The sequence below is a fragment of the Ursus maritimus genome, unplaced genomic scaffold (assembly GCF_017311325.1).
Source record: "Ursus maritimus isolate PB19 unplaced genomic scaffold, ASM1731132v1 scaffold_2, whole genome shotgun sequence".
NCBI classification, from domain to species: domain Eukaryota; kingdom Metazoa; phylum Chordata; class Mammalia; order Carnivora; family Ursidae; genus Ursus; species Ursus maritimus.
This window is the reverse complement of record NW_024424452.1, coordinates 97,643,587-97,658,206: the sequence shown is the minus strand read 5'-3', so window position 1 is coordinate 97,658,206 and position 14,620 is coordinate 97,643,587. Positions and strand designations below refer to the sequence as shown.

General features: G+C 40.1%; 1 protein-coding gene across 2 annotated transcripts in view; it reads left to right on the top strand.

The window, feature by feature from the left end:
- The window catches only part of DENND1B (DENN domain containing 1B), a 243,457-nt gene extending 235,951 nt beyond the window's left edge, over window positions 1–7,506 (top strand). For both annotated transcript variants that reach the window (XM_040636412.1, XM_040636411.1), the window contains one exon: window positions 1,151–7,506. In XM_040636412.1, coding sequence (XP_040492346.1) covers window positions 1,151–1,687 — 537 coding nt within the window. In that variant the 3' untranslated portion in view covers window positions 1,688–7,506. The remainder of the gene's footprint in view (window positions 1–1,150) is intronic.
- Window positions 7,507–14,620: the final 7,114 nt, after the last annotated feature.

Genomic DNA, 14,620 nt, shown 5'->3' with positions numbered 1-14,620 from the left:
TAAGTAGTCAAATCTTCAAACATATGCTAAAATTTAATCATTAAGAATTATTTCTAGTTTCAGGGGCGCCTGGGTGGCACAGCGGTTGAGCGTCTGCCTTCGGCTCAGGGCGTGATCCCGGCGTTCCGGGATCGAGCCCCACATCGGGCTCCTCTGCTATGAGCCTGCTTCTTCCTCTCCCACTCCCCCTGCTTGTGTTCCCTCTCTCGCTGGCTGTCTCTATCTCTGTCAAATAAATAAATAAAATCTTTAAAAAAAAAAAAAATTATTTCTAGTTTCAGAATTCCAGTATTTTCCCATTTATGTATCCAGTTCTGATGGTTATTGATATTCATTGAAAAAAACTTTTATCAAGCTGTAATATTCTCTTACAATCTAATTTTATAGTTGTCTTTTCTGGGGAATTTTTTAAGTGTGAAATGTTCCCACTTTTTTTCTGTATTTTGGATCTTCAAAAAATGTTTAAGAAATGTCTCAATTCGGGGCGCCTGGGTGGCTCAGTTGTTAAGCATCTGCCTTCGGCTCAGGTCATGATCCCAGTGTTCTGGGATCGAGCCCCACATCGGGCTCCCTGCTAGGCAGGAAGCCTGCTTCTCCCTCTCCCACTCCCGCTGCTTGTGTTCCCTCTCTCACTGCCTCTCTCTCTGTCAAATAAATAAATAAAATCTTTTAAAAAAAGAAAGAAATGTCTCAATTCAAATACCTTTTCATTATATTGCTTCAAAAATGAACAGTGTTTTAAACAAACTGAAATGAATGTTTTAAAAGCACAAGAGGTGGAAGTGTGAGTAATGGCCACGCTGTGGTGATTGTAAGTAATTCCCGAACTTGGCATTGATGTAGTTGGTCTATTTGGGAGTTTTGGGGGGGGAGGGCGTTTGGCAAGTTATTTTCATTTACTTTTTCAGCTTTATCGAAGTATAATTGACAAAAAATTGTGTATGTTTATATATTTTCTTGTTAATAGAGCTATTTGCAGGAGTTCAGAATTAACTGTCAACGCTATATTTCCTCTTGGGGGACTCTTGGGGGACCTTCCATGTTGCCAGCCTTGAAAGATATTAATATTTTATTTCAAAATGGAAAAAAATGCTAATGTAACATTGTAATCTCATTAAGATTTTTCTGAATTTGTTGTTTCTTCTTTCAGAATACATCCAACGCACCTAGTGAGAATAATCTGGCCCTACTTTGCAGTGGTTCTGGTGATCAAGCAGAGTGGCATCTCGGACAAGATGATAGTGCCCTCCACGGCAGACACCTCCCTCCCTCTCCCCGGAAGCGGGTTTCCTCTGGTGGTTTGACAGATTCTCTGTTTATCCTGAAAGAGGAAAACAATGAAAAATACCTCAGTGTTGACAATGTGAGGGGGCCTGTGGTCATGGAAAAGCCAGCTTCGACTTCAGGATTGGATCTCCAGCTAACTTCGCCTGAAGTTTCCAAAAATGAAAAAGCTAAAACAGAAAAGAAAGAAACACTAAGCCAGATTTCAGACGATCTGCTTACACCCAGCCTTGGGCGACGTTCATCTACTTTTGTTCCTTGGGAGAAAGAAGGGAAAGAAGCCAAAGAGACTTCAGAAGATGCTGGACTGCTTCATGAAGTAGTGTCATTATGTCATATAACATCTGCCTTCCAGCAAGACTTAAACATTTCAGAAGAAAACGCAAGTGGCAGCCAAACTTAAATCAACAATTAGGAGTCACCCACTTGCATCCAGGCTTCTATGGAGACATTTTAGGATTCCTTGTAATCTCTATAGTAAACAGAATTATTTGTAGGAATGACAATTCTTAGTACTGTCCAAAAATTATTTTTCATTTGGAACATACATTTTCCCCACTCATTCATCTCATGAGTATGTGTTATCAATTGATTTTTAAATGTAAAGCTGATTCTTCTACTGTGCTCTTAAATCAGGCACTAGTTTGTATGTATATTGGAAGTATATGTCAAACGTCTGATTTCCCAGTATTTGGTGCTTAATGCCATTCGTTTTATTTAAACTAATATGCATATATAACCCTTGCACATAACCAGTAGCTACTATACTAATCTGGTTGAGCATGAACTGATCAGGATCTCAAAACTTATCAAAACTAACCTGAAACTGCTGAAACTGTTGACCCACTAACTGCCTTAATCCTAAGCCTATATTTAGCATACTTTAATAATTTATGGACTTACCTGTAAATTTTGAAGGATAAGTTATAAGTGTTCTGCAGAGCAATAATGCCTTTTTCTATCTGTTGAATATCGAGGACAAAATTCATTTTTCAAAGTTAAAAAGCTCTCTTGTGGACACTGGCAGCCATGTTTTCCAAAATGTATAAAGGTACACATTTACCTTTCACTCAGTGAAATATATGAAGTGCTGAATTACAATGTGAAATTAATGACTTCTGTTTACAAATGAGACACTTTAAAATTTTTTTCAGTCTCTCTATATGCCTTTGCTATCTAGGAATCCAGCCCCAGAAAGCCAAATGCATCACGAACTGTCCTGATAAAGAAATGTTCCTGTCTTTTTTTTTTCTTAACTAATAATTCATTTCTTATCATCTCACATTCACTTTTTTAAAATAATTGACTTTATATTTTAGAAGTTTTAGTCTACAGAAAAATTATGAAGAAAGTACAGAGAGTTCCTACTATGTCCCTGCACACAGTTTCCCCTATGATTAATATCTTACATTGGTAGGGTGCGTTTGCCACAATTAGTGAACCAATATTGATAGTCCATGCTTTATTCAGATTTCCTTAGTTTTTCCCTAATGTCTTTTTTTCTGTTCCAGAATCCCATTCAAGATACCACATTACATTTGGTTGTCATGTGTCTTTAGATCTCTCTTGGCTGTAATATTTTCTCAGACTTCCCTTGTTTCTGATGACCTTGACAGGTTTGAAGATTACTGATCTGCTGGTTGAATATACTATAGAATGTCCCTCTGTTAGAATTTGTCTGCTATTTTTCTCACAATTACACTGTGATTGTGGGTTTGGGGAGGAAGATTACAGAAGTCAAATGTCATTTTCATTACATCATACCTAAGGTACATAATGTCAGCATGATTTGTGAGTGTTGATGTTGACTTTGATAACCTAGCTGAGGTGGTGTTTGCCAGGTTTTCCCACTATACTCTTTGCCCTCCCTTTCTAGGCCGTAGTCTTTGGAAGGAAGTCACTGTGTATAGACCACACCTAAGGAGTAGGGCCTTACGCCTCCTCTTACTTAGGGTGGAGTGTCTACATAAATTATTTAGAATTCTTCCGCATAGGAGATTTGTCTGTTCTCCCTCATATTCACTGTTAAACATTGAAATTCGTCTCAGACGGCATCATGCATTGACTGCTTCGTGATAGGCTAGACTGACAGAAAAAATCGGGAAAAAAACCCGTGGTGTTATGGTTAATTTGGTATTTGCATATTCAATGTATACTCTGTACATCCCCAATCAATATTTTTTTTAAATTGTCATTTTAGAAAAGGTGTTTGAAAAACCATTCAAGAACCCCATCAGGACTGTACCCTAAAATATTTACTGAAAGAATTTAGTTTTTAGTAAAAAAAAATCCTAGAAGGGGATTTGTTAAAAACATTGCTTAAAAATATTTATCCAGGCCAGTCTTTAAAGAATTTAAAGAAAATGACCAAGTTTTTTTCTTTTCTAAGCTACATTCCAAAATCTAAACAGATATGTTTTATTGGGGACAATTATTCATTCATGTTTGTAAAGGAAGACAAATCTCGTTTTTCTTGTAAGGAGGGAGTCTGTATATATTAAGGAAAAAAGTGTTTAATCCTTATTTTATTAACACAAAAGTAAGACTCATGGTTCTTGTCAAATTTTGCCTTTATATACTCATTACAAAATTCCATTTCACTTTGTCGAAACATGTAATAAAAGAAGTAGATTTATCAGAAGAGCTGTTTTAAATGAGAAGGAAAAAAAAGATGACTCTGGCTGTTAATCTGCTTGGGAAATATTTCTTCATAATTTTTTAAAAGAAAAAGTCTTTTAATATGACTATTGGAATGAGGCATGTTTTCCTTCAGAATTCATAGTCTGAAGAATGAGATAACTGTGAGTGTAGCGTAGGTGGAACTGGAGTTTCAGTCCATTTGCTTAATAAACATCATGGCCTCCGAAGTGTAGGTTCTTCTGTCATCCAGTCACCTCATGAAATGTTTGACTACAAGACTGTGTTGCTGTGAGGACGTTTAGCCTCACAAGTACATTTGTGTCAAGGTATTTTGAACTGGATTTGTGCCTTATTTTAACACGCAAAATCGGCTTTTATATTCTGTTAAAAAACAAAAGCAAAAAACAAAAGCTCTACATATTATTCTTGGAAAAAATCCTGAAGACTAGTATCCAAGAGACTAATCCAAAAGTATTAGTATTTCAAATCATTAATATTTGAGTATTCAAAGTCGGCTCTTAAACTAGACTTCCCAGTATTATGGTGGATATAGGGAGAATAAGGTGAAATTAAGGTGAATTCTGAAACAAACAAAAGTATTATTTTTTCCTGTGTTCATATTTTCTATTACAACTAAATGAAATATCTGTAAACTGCTCTGCTGTTTGAATTTGTTTCTCAAAAAAGCTATACTTGTTCAACCACAGAGTTGTATAAATGAGTCAGTCTTTGGCTTTCCTGCATAGTCTTTTACGGGGCCTCTAAACCATCATGATTCTCCCTGAATCCCACTCTAGCTTTTATCCTCTTTGTGCTTAAATATCGCATCCGTGATATTTCAGGTGGGGATAGAAGAGTCATGTGTGAATTTAGGAGCTATTGTTTTGTTAAGCCAATGTGTTATTACGTGGTTAATTTTGATGGTTACTTACTCTAGCGTATTTTAGGAAGGCACCAAAACATATGGCAGGATGATTTTTCTGTGAATAACTCATCCACTTAGGAAATATTTATGGACTGTCTGTACCGGTCGTATGCAAGGTACGGTAACTGGGGTATAAGGAAATAAACTAATTAACATCGTCCCCGCTCTGAAGGAGCCAATTAAAAGGAGAAGAAATGGCAAATCTCTGTTAATAATAATAGTAATGATATATTTTGTTTAGAAGTTATTGGCCCAAGATTCTAACACCAAAAAAAAAAAAATCCTTTTAAAGCTGCTTAATCTAAAACATGCTCTACATATAGAAATATGGTACCGTTTCTAATTTTATTAACTTTATTATTTTAACGAAGTATAATAATGCTGCTATTTTAAGATACCTACTTTTAAAGGACAGACATAGAAGCTCTTAGAAACTAAGTGTCCTTGTTTCTCTGATTCTCTGTCCCCACTATGCTCAATCTTTGACCAGGCAGCACAGGGCTCTATAATGGAATGAGGCTCCTTTGCAATACTTGGGCCACTTTACTTACTTTAGGATTAACTGGGAGTGTAGGTGCCTGTTGATGGAAACGAGTTTTTTACGTTCTTTATAATAGCATTCTCTAGAAAGCAGCTTCCGCCGTCCCCGCCTCTTAAATTAAAACTGTATGTAACAGTGCTGTTGTCAGGATTCTGAGCTAATATCCTAATCGTAGGATTCAGGAATGTTCATGAAATAGTTGTTTCTTAAATAACGTGAAGAAGTAGTCTCCTGATCAAGAGGAGAAAACTGTGAATATTCTCATAATCAGCAGATCTTCCTTCTCATCTAGAAAATCTGGATTTTCAGGAAAAGATTATTTTCACAAATAAATTTTCTAATGCAAATTCCATTTTTGTTTAGCGTAAAAGACCCTGACTCTGGGTAGTTATTTGTAAGTCAGAACACAAATTTCAGAAAGTAAAATGAATACCCAAATCTAATTCCCCAAAGCACGTCTTAGTATAAGGAAATAACTTTTACAGAGTCTGTATCAGTCACATCTTTCCTGTGTCGAGCCCAATATTTTGTTAGTGTCTGTTTCTTAAAGCTTACTTAAGAGGCAGAATTGTTTTGAGCAAACTGGTTAACATTTTTATTTTGGTGAAGATATAGGGAATTATGTGTATTTAGAAAGAAGCATATTTTGTTTTGAAAAATAATAGGATTTTGTGCAATATTTTTCCTGCATAATTTAGTTCATATAAATATGCACATCTGCTTTTCTAGCAGATGCCTTAAGGTCATGTTTTTCAGTATTTGTGTAAAGCTGTATGTAGCAATGTTCTATGTGATCTTAGAAAAAATTCTTTATATTGTTGGCAGGCGAAATGTTTTTGTTTATTTAAAATAATTATGGATATTGCATTATTGTATCATAACTAACTGCCTCAGCGACAATAAATATGCAATAAGAAAATCCTGAACCTTAGGTTAGTATTGACAATACTATTACTTTCAGAGAAACGTATATCGTGCAAAATGCTGATTCTACATGTGTACATTTAACAAATACTCAGTTCTGTACCACATAGATCTAAATGGCATTTGTATGGTGATGACCACATATGTCGATTGTAATATGCTTTGTGATGAATCTTTGGTAAGATTTATAAAGGGCATTGCCAATACTTCTTGACTGTCTATAAATTAAGTTAATTTTTGTATAATGTACAGTTTGTTTAACCTTAGAGCTTCTATAGATTTCTACTTTTATTATACTTGAATGAGGCAGAAAAGCACTGTGGAAAATCTGTAGCTCTGGATGCAATATGCAAACATACCAAAAAATTAAACAAGGTACTGAGCAGCAATGTCAACTGGATACTTTATATCCAGGAAGCTGTGTTTTCTTCCAACCACACTTTAGTTAGGTCATTTAAAATACACGGTCTTTTATCTTAAAAGGTTGCAAAGTCACAAATGATTACCTCTTTGATGTGAGAAACCTCTAGGTCTCTTTTGTCTCCGTGTTATTTCACTTCCCAGATGAGAGCCTTAATGAGGTACCTTACAAACCCACCCTCTGGTTGGTTATGTGATGTGTAGGACAGGACCGGACTTGAACTCTGTGCGTGCTGAACGCACCACAAGTGTCCAGTCACCATCCTTCAGGCAGTGTAACTTCCACGTGGTTATTTTGAGAACCATTCAGTGGTCCTATACCAAAAACAAGATTTCTTGAATCTGTTATGATTTAGTACTTACAGCAATGCCTAAAACAGCAAACATGAAGTCTGCAATTTAATATGCATAAAGTCTTTTTTATATAAAAGGTACGTGAGAGGTTAAAACGGAACTTTCCCAAAGCTGATTTCTTTTGCTTTAAACGAATAACTGTTTAAAAGGACTGAAAGTCTTGAGCTTTTTGCCAGACCTGGTGACAGATACCTGTAAGAACCTACCCAGCACTGAGATTTGTTTCACTGTTCTTGCATCCTTGAGGCTACAGTATAAATCATCTCTAAAGCTGACTACTGTTGGGAGGACATTGTGCAGAAAAGTATTGTTTGGGGAATTTTTTGAAAAATATGCAAACCTAAATCTTGGATGAACTACATACTACCATAAAGTGCCCAACAATGCAGTTATGAAATAAAATTGGTCATAATTACAATTTTGCACGGTGGTGACTCTTCTTTTCTAATTAGCCAGTTATTCCCCTCAGTGTTCCAGGTGAGGTGCTGTAGGACCCGGCCGTCTTCCTCTTCTGAGCTTTGCAACTGCTACAGTGTAAATCCCAGCCTGGATCTTCTTGACAGCTCTGTTTGAGAGGTGTCCATTCCTTCTTGTATGGTCAACTAATTTTAGTAGGCTCTAAAATCATAGAATAGGTAAGTAGAATGTCATTAGATAGACCAGAGCAGGACTGTCTTTAAAAGTCGAGGACAGGGATGAAATGCAGTAAAGTCTATGAGCAATGCTCTAGAGACTAGAAGAGCTCTGACAGTTCCACCAAGGGCAAAAGTCAAATTCCTATTGAAACGAGCACAAAGTTTCCATTTGGGTACAGAATTTTGGGGAGTAATACTGCTGAAGTTGTCTTATTTCTATAGAAGAAGCAAAGGACTGACAACAACAAAAGAGACATTATCCTTGTAAGCCTCAGGTTTAGCTAACTTTTATTGATTTAAAAAAATAAGCTTTTTTTTTAAATCAATGTATAGTTGACATACAATGTTATATTAGTTTCAGGTGTATGTTGATTTTAAGTTTTAACAGTTCGCCTACCACCTTCACAGGGATTAGCCTCAATATTTCTAAGTGTGTATGAGAGAGATAGTCATATCTTAATTTTATAGATGCAGAAGCAAAAAACGCAATTGTATTTTCCTTACATATAAGTGAAAGAAAATATCCTCTTCGGAGTATTATGTAGTGAGTCTGAGAATTTTCTTGCCTAGAAGTAACAGGATGAGTTACAGGACACAAAAAATTTGTTCACACATGAAAAATACAGTACGAATAGCATAAAAATAAAATAGCGTAGTGTGGATGTTTCCAGGTGAATTAAAACCTACCCCAACTTCTGCCATTGATTGGGTCTGTTACTTAATTCCCCAAAGCTTTAGATCCCTTCATTTAAAATAGAAGTATCTGTTCTTAGAATGAATTAATAACTGAGAAACTTTTGTGTGTATGTTTGAATTCATGGCATTTTAGAGTATAAAACCGAAACAGAAAGCCGTATGAATCTTAGATTTATCTAATCCAGTGGCTCTCAAGCATAGCTTTTTGTTAGAACTACCTGTATGGCTTTGAAAAGAGGTGGGAAAATGCCTGGACCATGCTCTTAAGAGTTTCTGGAGTAGGGGCACCTATTTGGCACAGTTGGCGACCAACTCTTGGTTTCAGCTCAGGTCATGATCTCAGGGCTGTGGGATGAGCCCTGCATCGGGCTCCGTGCTTAGCGTGGTGTCTGCCTAGGGTTCTCTCTCCCTCTCCCTCTGCCCCTTCCCCCTGCCGTGTGCGTGCGCTCCCTCTCTCTCCCTCTAAAGTAAATAAATCAATCTTAAAAAAAGAAAAAGTTTCTCGAGTAGGTATTGTAATTAGTCTTTTGTAGACATGAGGAAACTGAGGAACAAAATAGATGGGTAATATCCGTGAAGTCCCATGCCAACAAATGACCACGCGGGGACGTGAACCTGACAGTCTGACTTCAGCCTCCACACTGCATTAGGCAGAAATGCAGGTCAGAAACGAGATGGCTTGCCTAACATGCATTCTCGCTATGATTTTCTTTTCTATCAGCTCTCTCCTTTATTAGACAAGCCTTTTTAACATTTTTTTTGACAAAACACCCTATGCAAAGTTTTAATGTTGAGTACAGAATTTCCTGATAGCCTTCGGTGAGATTGTGTCAATGTACAGATTCTCCTTTTCTCTTTTTCTTTTGATCCCCCCATACTCTCCGGCTCAGCTAATTCAATCTCAGCTAAACTTTGTTGTATATATACGTGTTCTCTGTGGTATCTTTTTCCTTTCAATTTTATGTGCCGCATCGGAGAGCAGGTGGGGGAGCCCCGCTCTGCTTATGCGCCGTGACGGTAAGCGAGGGCTGGGTGAGACCGAGAAAGCTGTTCAGAGCATCTGAACGCCCTCTCAGGATCTTCGCAGCTGTCTCTGCGGCTTTTAATTTTTCTTCTGGTCAAGAACCAGCATGGGAGGCAAACGTCTTACTCTTCAGTTTTGTTGTTTTACTTTAGAATCAAACTCACTTTAAATAACGGAGGCTGTTGCATGTTGATGGTGTTTTGTACTAACACCAGTGAAGCAAGGCTTTCATTTTATTTATTTATTTTTTAAAGATTTTATTTATTTATTTGACAGAGATAGAGACAGCCAGCGAGAGAGGGAACACAAGCAGGGGGAGTGGGAGAGGAAGAAGCAGGCTCCCAGCAGAGAGGAGCCTGATGTGGGGCTCGATCCCTTAACGCCGGGATCACGCCCTGAGCCGAAGGCAGACGCTTAACCGCTGTGCCACCCAGGCGCCCCAAGGCTTTCATTTTAAAGCATGTATTGAAAATGGACACATTCCTTTTCATACCTCCAGTTTGTAATTTGAGGTCTCACTTTGGGATATCAAAATACACTGATGGTATTCATTTAGTATTTTATTCAATTTTCCCCAAAATTTAAACTTAATATTTAAACTTAAGAGCTAAGCTTTCAGAGATTTGATAAATGTCGGAATTGGCTACAACCCATTAGGTAAAAATCCCGACTTGTGAGACAGATGGTAGGAGGAAATGCTCTATTTTTCATATTATAGGCTCCTTACATAAGGCACGTGCTTTTTGACAAACTCTTAGAAAATCACTTGAATTTCTAAAAAAATGACAATTGAGAGAGATGTGAATTTAGTCTTTTAAAAACTTCCTGCTAGAAAAATTTAAGCAATTCTTTCTCATCAAAATTATTTTTAAAACATGAGGGATCATACACATTATAGCAAAGAAACAATCTGTATCATAATCAAGGAATGCTATTTTGGGGGATTATTGCAGGGTATTAATATTCATGTTTAATGTCCAATGGTAAGGTGAACTCAGAGTCTCTGGACATCTTGATTTCAAGATTTTAAGAGGATTTTCAAATTGCCCTGCTAACACTCTTTTATTAAAAGCTGTAGGTTAGTCTGGGTTAATGGTGTTAACGGTAGAGACCATATGTGTTTTAAGGTTTAAACTGAATAATGTACACAAGCAACTGACATTTGGTTTGTTCCTGTGATTTCTCTACACATTTGTTTAATGATTTTGAAAATGTTAGCATAGCAGGAAAGAATTTAGAGGTCATTTAAAACTTACTTGTGTTTAAATTATTTGATAGAATCCTCATCAGATTTGACTCTTGGCACATGGTAAAGCAGGTCATGATCTCATGTTAATATCATGGATACTTTGAAGGACATATTCAGCAATGTGGAAATTTCAGCCTATTAGCTGTTTCTTATTTTGTGATTTGTCTTGGGTGCCCTTGCTCGCAGGCTGAACTTTTTTTTTTTTAACCTTTGTCATCGTATCACATTTTAAATGTCACCAGACCAGTGTTTATATAGTTGGGTTCTCCCTTCCCTCTCTTTTCCATCCATTATTACCTCCCTCCACACAGAAGCATTTCTTTTGGAGCTCTGCTACTTTTTTACCCTGGACAGTAAAACAATCTCCCTTCGGGATAATTGACTCCTAGCAGAAATTTCTGTGTGTTCTGTGCAATCTTTTCTACAACCACTGTTTCTCCTCCCAGGTAAGAAAGATTTCAGATGATGTTTGATTTCAATTAATTGTGTTGTACTTGGCACCAAATGCAAGACATTTGGTGATTTTTTTTTCTCATTAAATGGGTAAACTGATTAATTCTATTTAGAATGAATGTGAGGGAAGTATTACTATATGTATTGGTCTTAAAATCAGATTTGTATGTTCCAGATATGTTTGGATAATTCAAAATACATACATTTTAATAACCTCATGTGGGTTGGAAAGTGCTGAAAGCCTTAGAGGTCTGGGCATCTGTGAACTGTCCGTCTGCAAAAGAACGAGGTGGGAAATTGAGGCAGGGCAGGAGACCCTTCAGAGAGATCAGACCCCTGTATTTAATTAACTTCAATGATCCAACACTTAGAAGGTGAGAGATGCAGAATGTGGGGAGATGCCCGGGAGTCTCCAGGTAGCTCAGTTTGCTTCCTTGTCTTATAGGTGGAAGAGGTGGCAGAAGGTTAAGGAGTGGACTTTAAAGCAGGACAGAGTGTTCTGTGCTAGAAAGTAAATAGCACTGAACAAGGAAAAGTGAGATCGCATTTCCTTTCAGAGGTCACAAAGGGTGATGATGCTGATACACAAGAAAGTTCACTGGGACACAACACTGATGGGAGAAAAATAGTTACATCTGCCTACGGATGTTTATGCGAACATGGCAGTTTCTCGCTAGACAGATGTTCATCATCCACATTTCGATGCAGGTCACTGATTAGGGCGATGTGTGCGTATCCGCCTTGCAGAATCCTGGGGTTGCAAGGCTCTTATCTTTGTCCTAAGATTGGGCCTCTCTTAGGAGCAGATGATTGATTACTACACGGAAGAGTTCACCTCCAACCAACTTCCTTCCTCCTTCCTTCCTTCCTTCCTTCCTTCCTTCCTTCCTTCCTTCCTTCCTCCTTCCTTCCTTCCTTCCTCCCTTCCTTCCTTCCTTCCCACCTTCCTTCCTTCCTTCCTTCCTTCCTTCCTTCCTTCCCTCCTTCCTTCCTTCCTTCCCACCTTCCTTCCTTCCTTCCCACCTTCCTTCCTTCCTTCCCACCTTCCTTCCTTCCTTCCCACCTTCCTTCCTTCCTTCCCACCTTCCTTCCTTCCTTCCCACCTTCCTTCCTTCCTTCCCACCTTCCTTCCTTCCTTCCCACCTTCCTTCCTTCCTTCCCACCTTCCTTCCTTCCTTCCCACCTTCCTTCCTTCCTTCCCACCTTCCTTCCTTCCTTCCCACCTTCCTTCCTTCCTTCCCACCTTCCTTCCTTCCTTCCCACCTTCCTTCCTTCCTTCCCACCTTCCTTCCTTCCTTCCCACCTTCCTTCCTTCCTTCCCACCTTCCTTCCTTCCTTCCCACCTTCCTTCCTTCCTTCCCACCTTCCTTCCTTCCTTCCCACCTTCCTTCCTTCCTTCCCACCTTCCTTCCTTCCTTCCCACCTTCCTTCCTTCCTTCCCACCTTCCTTCCTTCCTTCCCACCTTCCTTCCTTCCTTCCCACCTTCCTTCCTTCCTTCCCACCTTCCTTCCTTCCTTCCCACCTTCCTTCCTTCCTTCCCACCTTCCTTCCTTCCTTCCCACCTTCCTTCCTTCCTTCCCACCTTCCTTCCTTCCTTCCCACCTTCCTTCCTTCCTCCTTCCTTCCTTCCTTCTTCCTTCCTTCCTTCCCACCTTCCTTCCTTCCTTCCTTCCTTCCTTCCTTCTTCCTTCCTTCCCACCTTTCTTCCTTCCTTCCTTCCTTCCTTCTTCCCTCCTTCCCACCTTCCTTCCTTCCTTCCCACCTTCCTTCCTTCCTTCCTTCCTTCCCACCTTCCTTCCTTCCTTCTTCCTTCCTTCCCACCTTCCTTCCTTCCTTCTTTCCTTCCTTCCCACCCCTTCCTTCCTTCCTTCCTTCCTTCTCTTCCTTTTCCCTTCTTCCTTCCTTCCTTCCTTCCTTCCTTCCTTCCTTCCTTCCTTCCTTCCCCTTCCTTCTCCTCTCTTCCCACCTTCCTTCCTTCCTTCCCCTCTTCCTTCCTTCCTTCCTTCCTTCCTTCCTTCCTTCCTTCCTTCCTTCCTTCCTTCCCACCTTCCTTCCTTCCCACCTTCCTTCCTTCCTTCCCACCTTCCTTCCTTCCTTCCCACCTTCCTTCCTTCCTTCCCACCTTCCTTCCTTCCTTCCTTCCTTCCTTCCTTCCTTCTTCCTTCCTTCCTTCCCTCCTTCCTTCCTTCCTTCCTTCCTTCCTTCCTTCCTTCCTTCCTTCCTTCTTCCTTCCTTCCTTCCTTCCTTCCCACCTTCCTTCCTTCCTTCCCACCTTCCTTCCTTCCTTCCTTCCTTCCTTCCTTCCTTCCTTCCCACCTTCCTTCCTTCCTTCCTTCCCACCTTTCTTCCTTCCTTCCTTCCTTCCCACCTTCCTTCCTTCCTTCCTTCCTTCCTTCCTTCCCACCTTCCTTCCTTCCTTCCTTCCCACCTTCCTTCCTTCCTTCCCACTCCTTCCTTCCTTCCTTCCCACCTTCCTTCCTTCTTCCCACCTTCCTTCCTTCCTTCCTTCCTTCCCACCTTCCTTCCTTCCTTCCTTCCTTCCCACCTTCCTTCCTTCCTTCCTTCCTTCCTTCCTTCTTCCTTCCTTCCTTCCTTCCTTCCTTCCTTCCTTCCTTCCTTCCCACCTTCCTTCCCTCCTTCCCACCTTCCTTCCTTCCTTCCCTCCTTCCTTCCTTCCTTCCTTCCTTCCTTCCTTCCTTCCTTCCTTCCTTCCTTCCTTCCCACCTTCCTTCCTTCCTTCCCACCTTCCTTCCTTCCCACCTTCCTTCCTTCCTTCCTTCCTTCCCACCTTCCTTCCTTCCTTCCCACCTTCCTTCCTTCCTTCCCACCTTCCTTCCTTCCTTCCTTCCTTCCTTCCTTCCTTCCCACCTTCCTTCCTTCCTTCCCACCTTCCTTCCTTCCTTCCCACCTTCCTTCCCACCTTCCTTCCTTCCTTCCTTCCTTCCTTCCTTCCTTCCTTCCTTCCTTCCCACCTTTCTTCCTTCCTTCTTCCTTCCTTCCTTCCTTCCTTCCTTCCTTCCTTCCTTCCCCTCCTTCCTTCCTTCCTTCCTTCCTTCTCACCTTCCTTCCTTCCTTCCTTCCTTCCTTCCTTCCTTCCCTCCTTCCTTCCTTCCCTCCTTCCTTCCTTCCCACCTTCCTTCCTTCCTTCCTTCCTTCCTTCCTTCCTTCCTTCCTTCCTTCCCACCTTCCTTCCTTCCTTCCTTCCCACCTTCCTTCCTTCCCACCTTCCTTCCTTCCCACCTTCCTTCCTTCCTTCCTTCCTTCCTTCCTTCCTTCCCACCTTCCTTCCTTCCTTCCCACCTTCCTTCCTTCCTTCCTTCCTTCCTTCCTTCCTTCCTTCCTTCTTCCTTCTTCCTTCCCTCCTTCCCTCCTTCCTTCCCTCCTTCCTTCCTTCCTTCCTTCTTCCTTCCCTCCTTCCCACCTTCCTTCCTTCCTTCCTTCCTTCCTTCCTTCCTTCCTTCCTTCTTCCTTCCC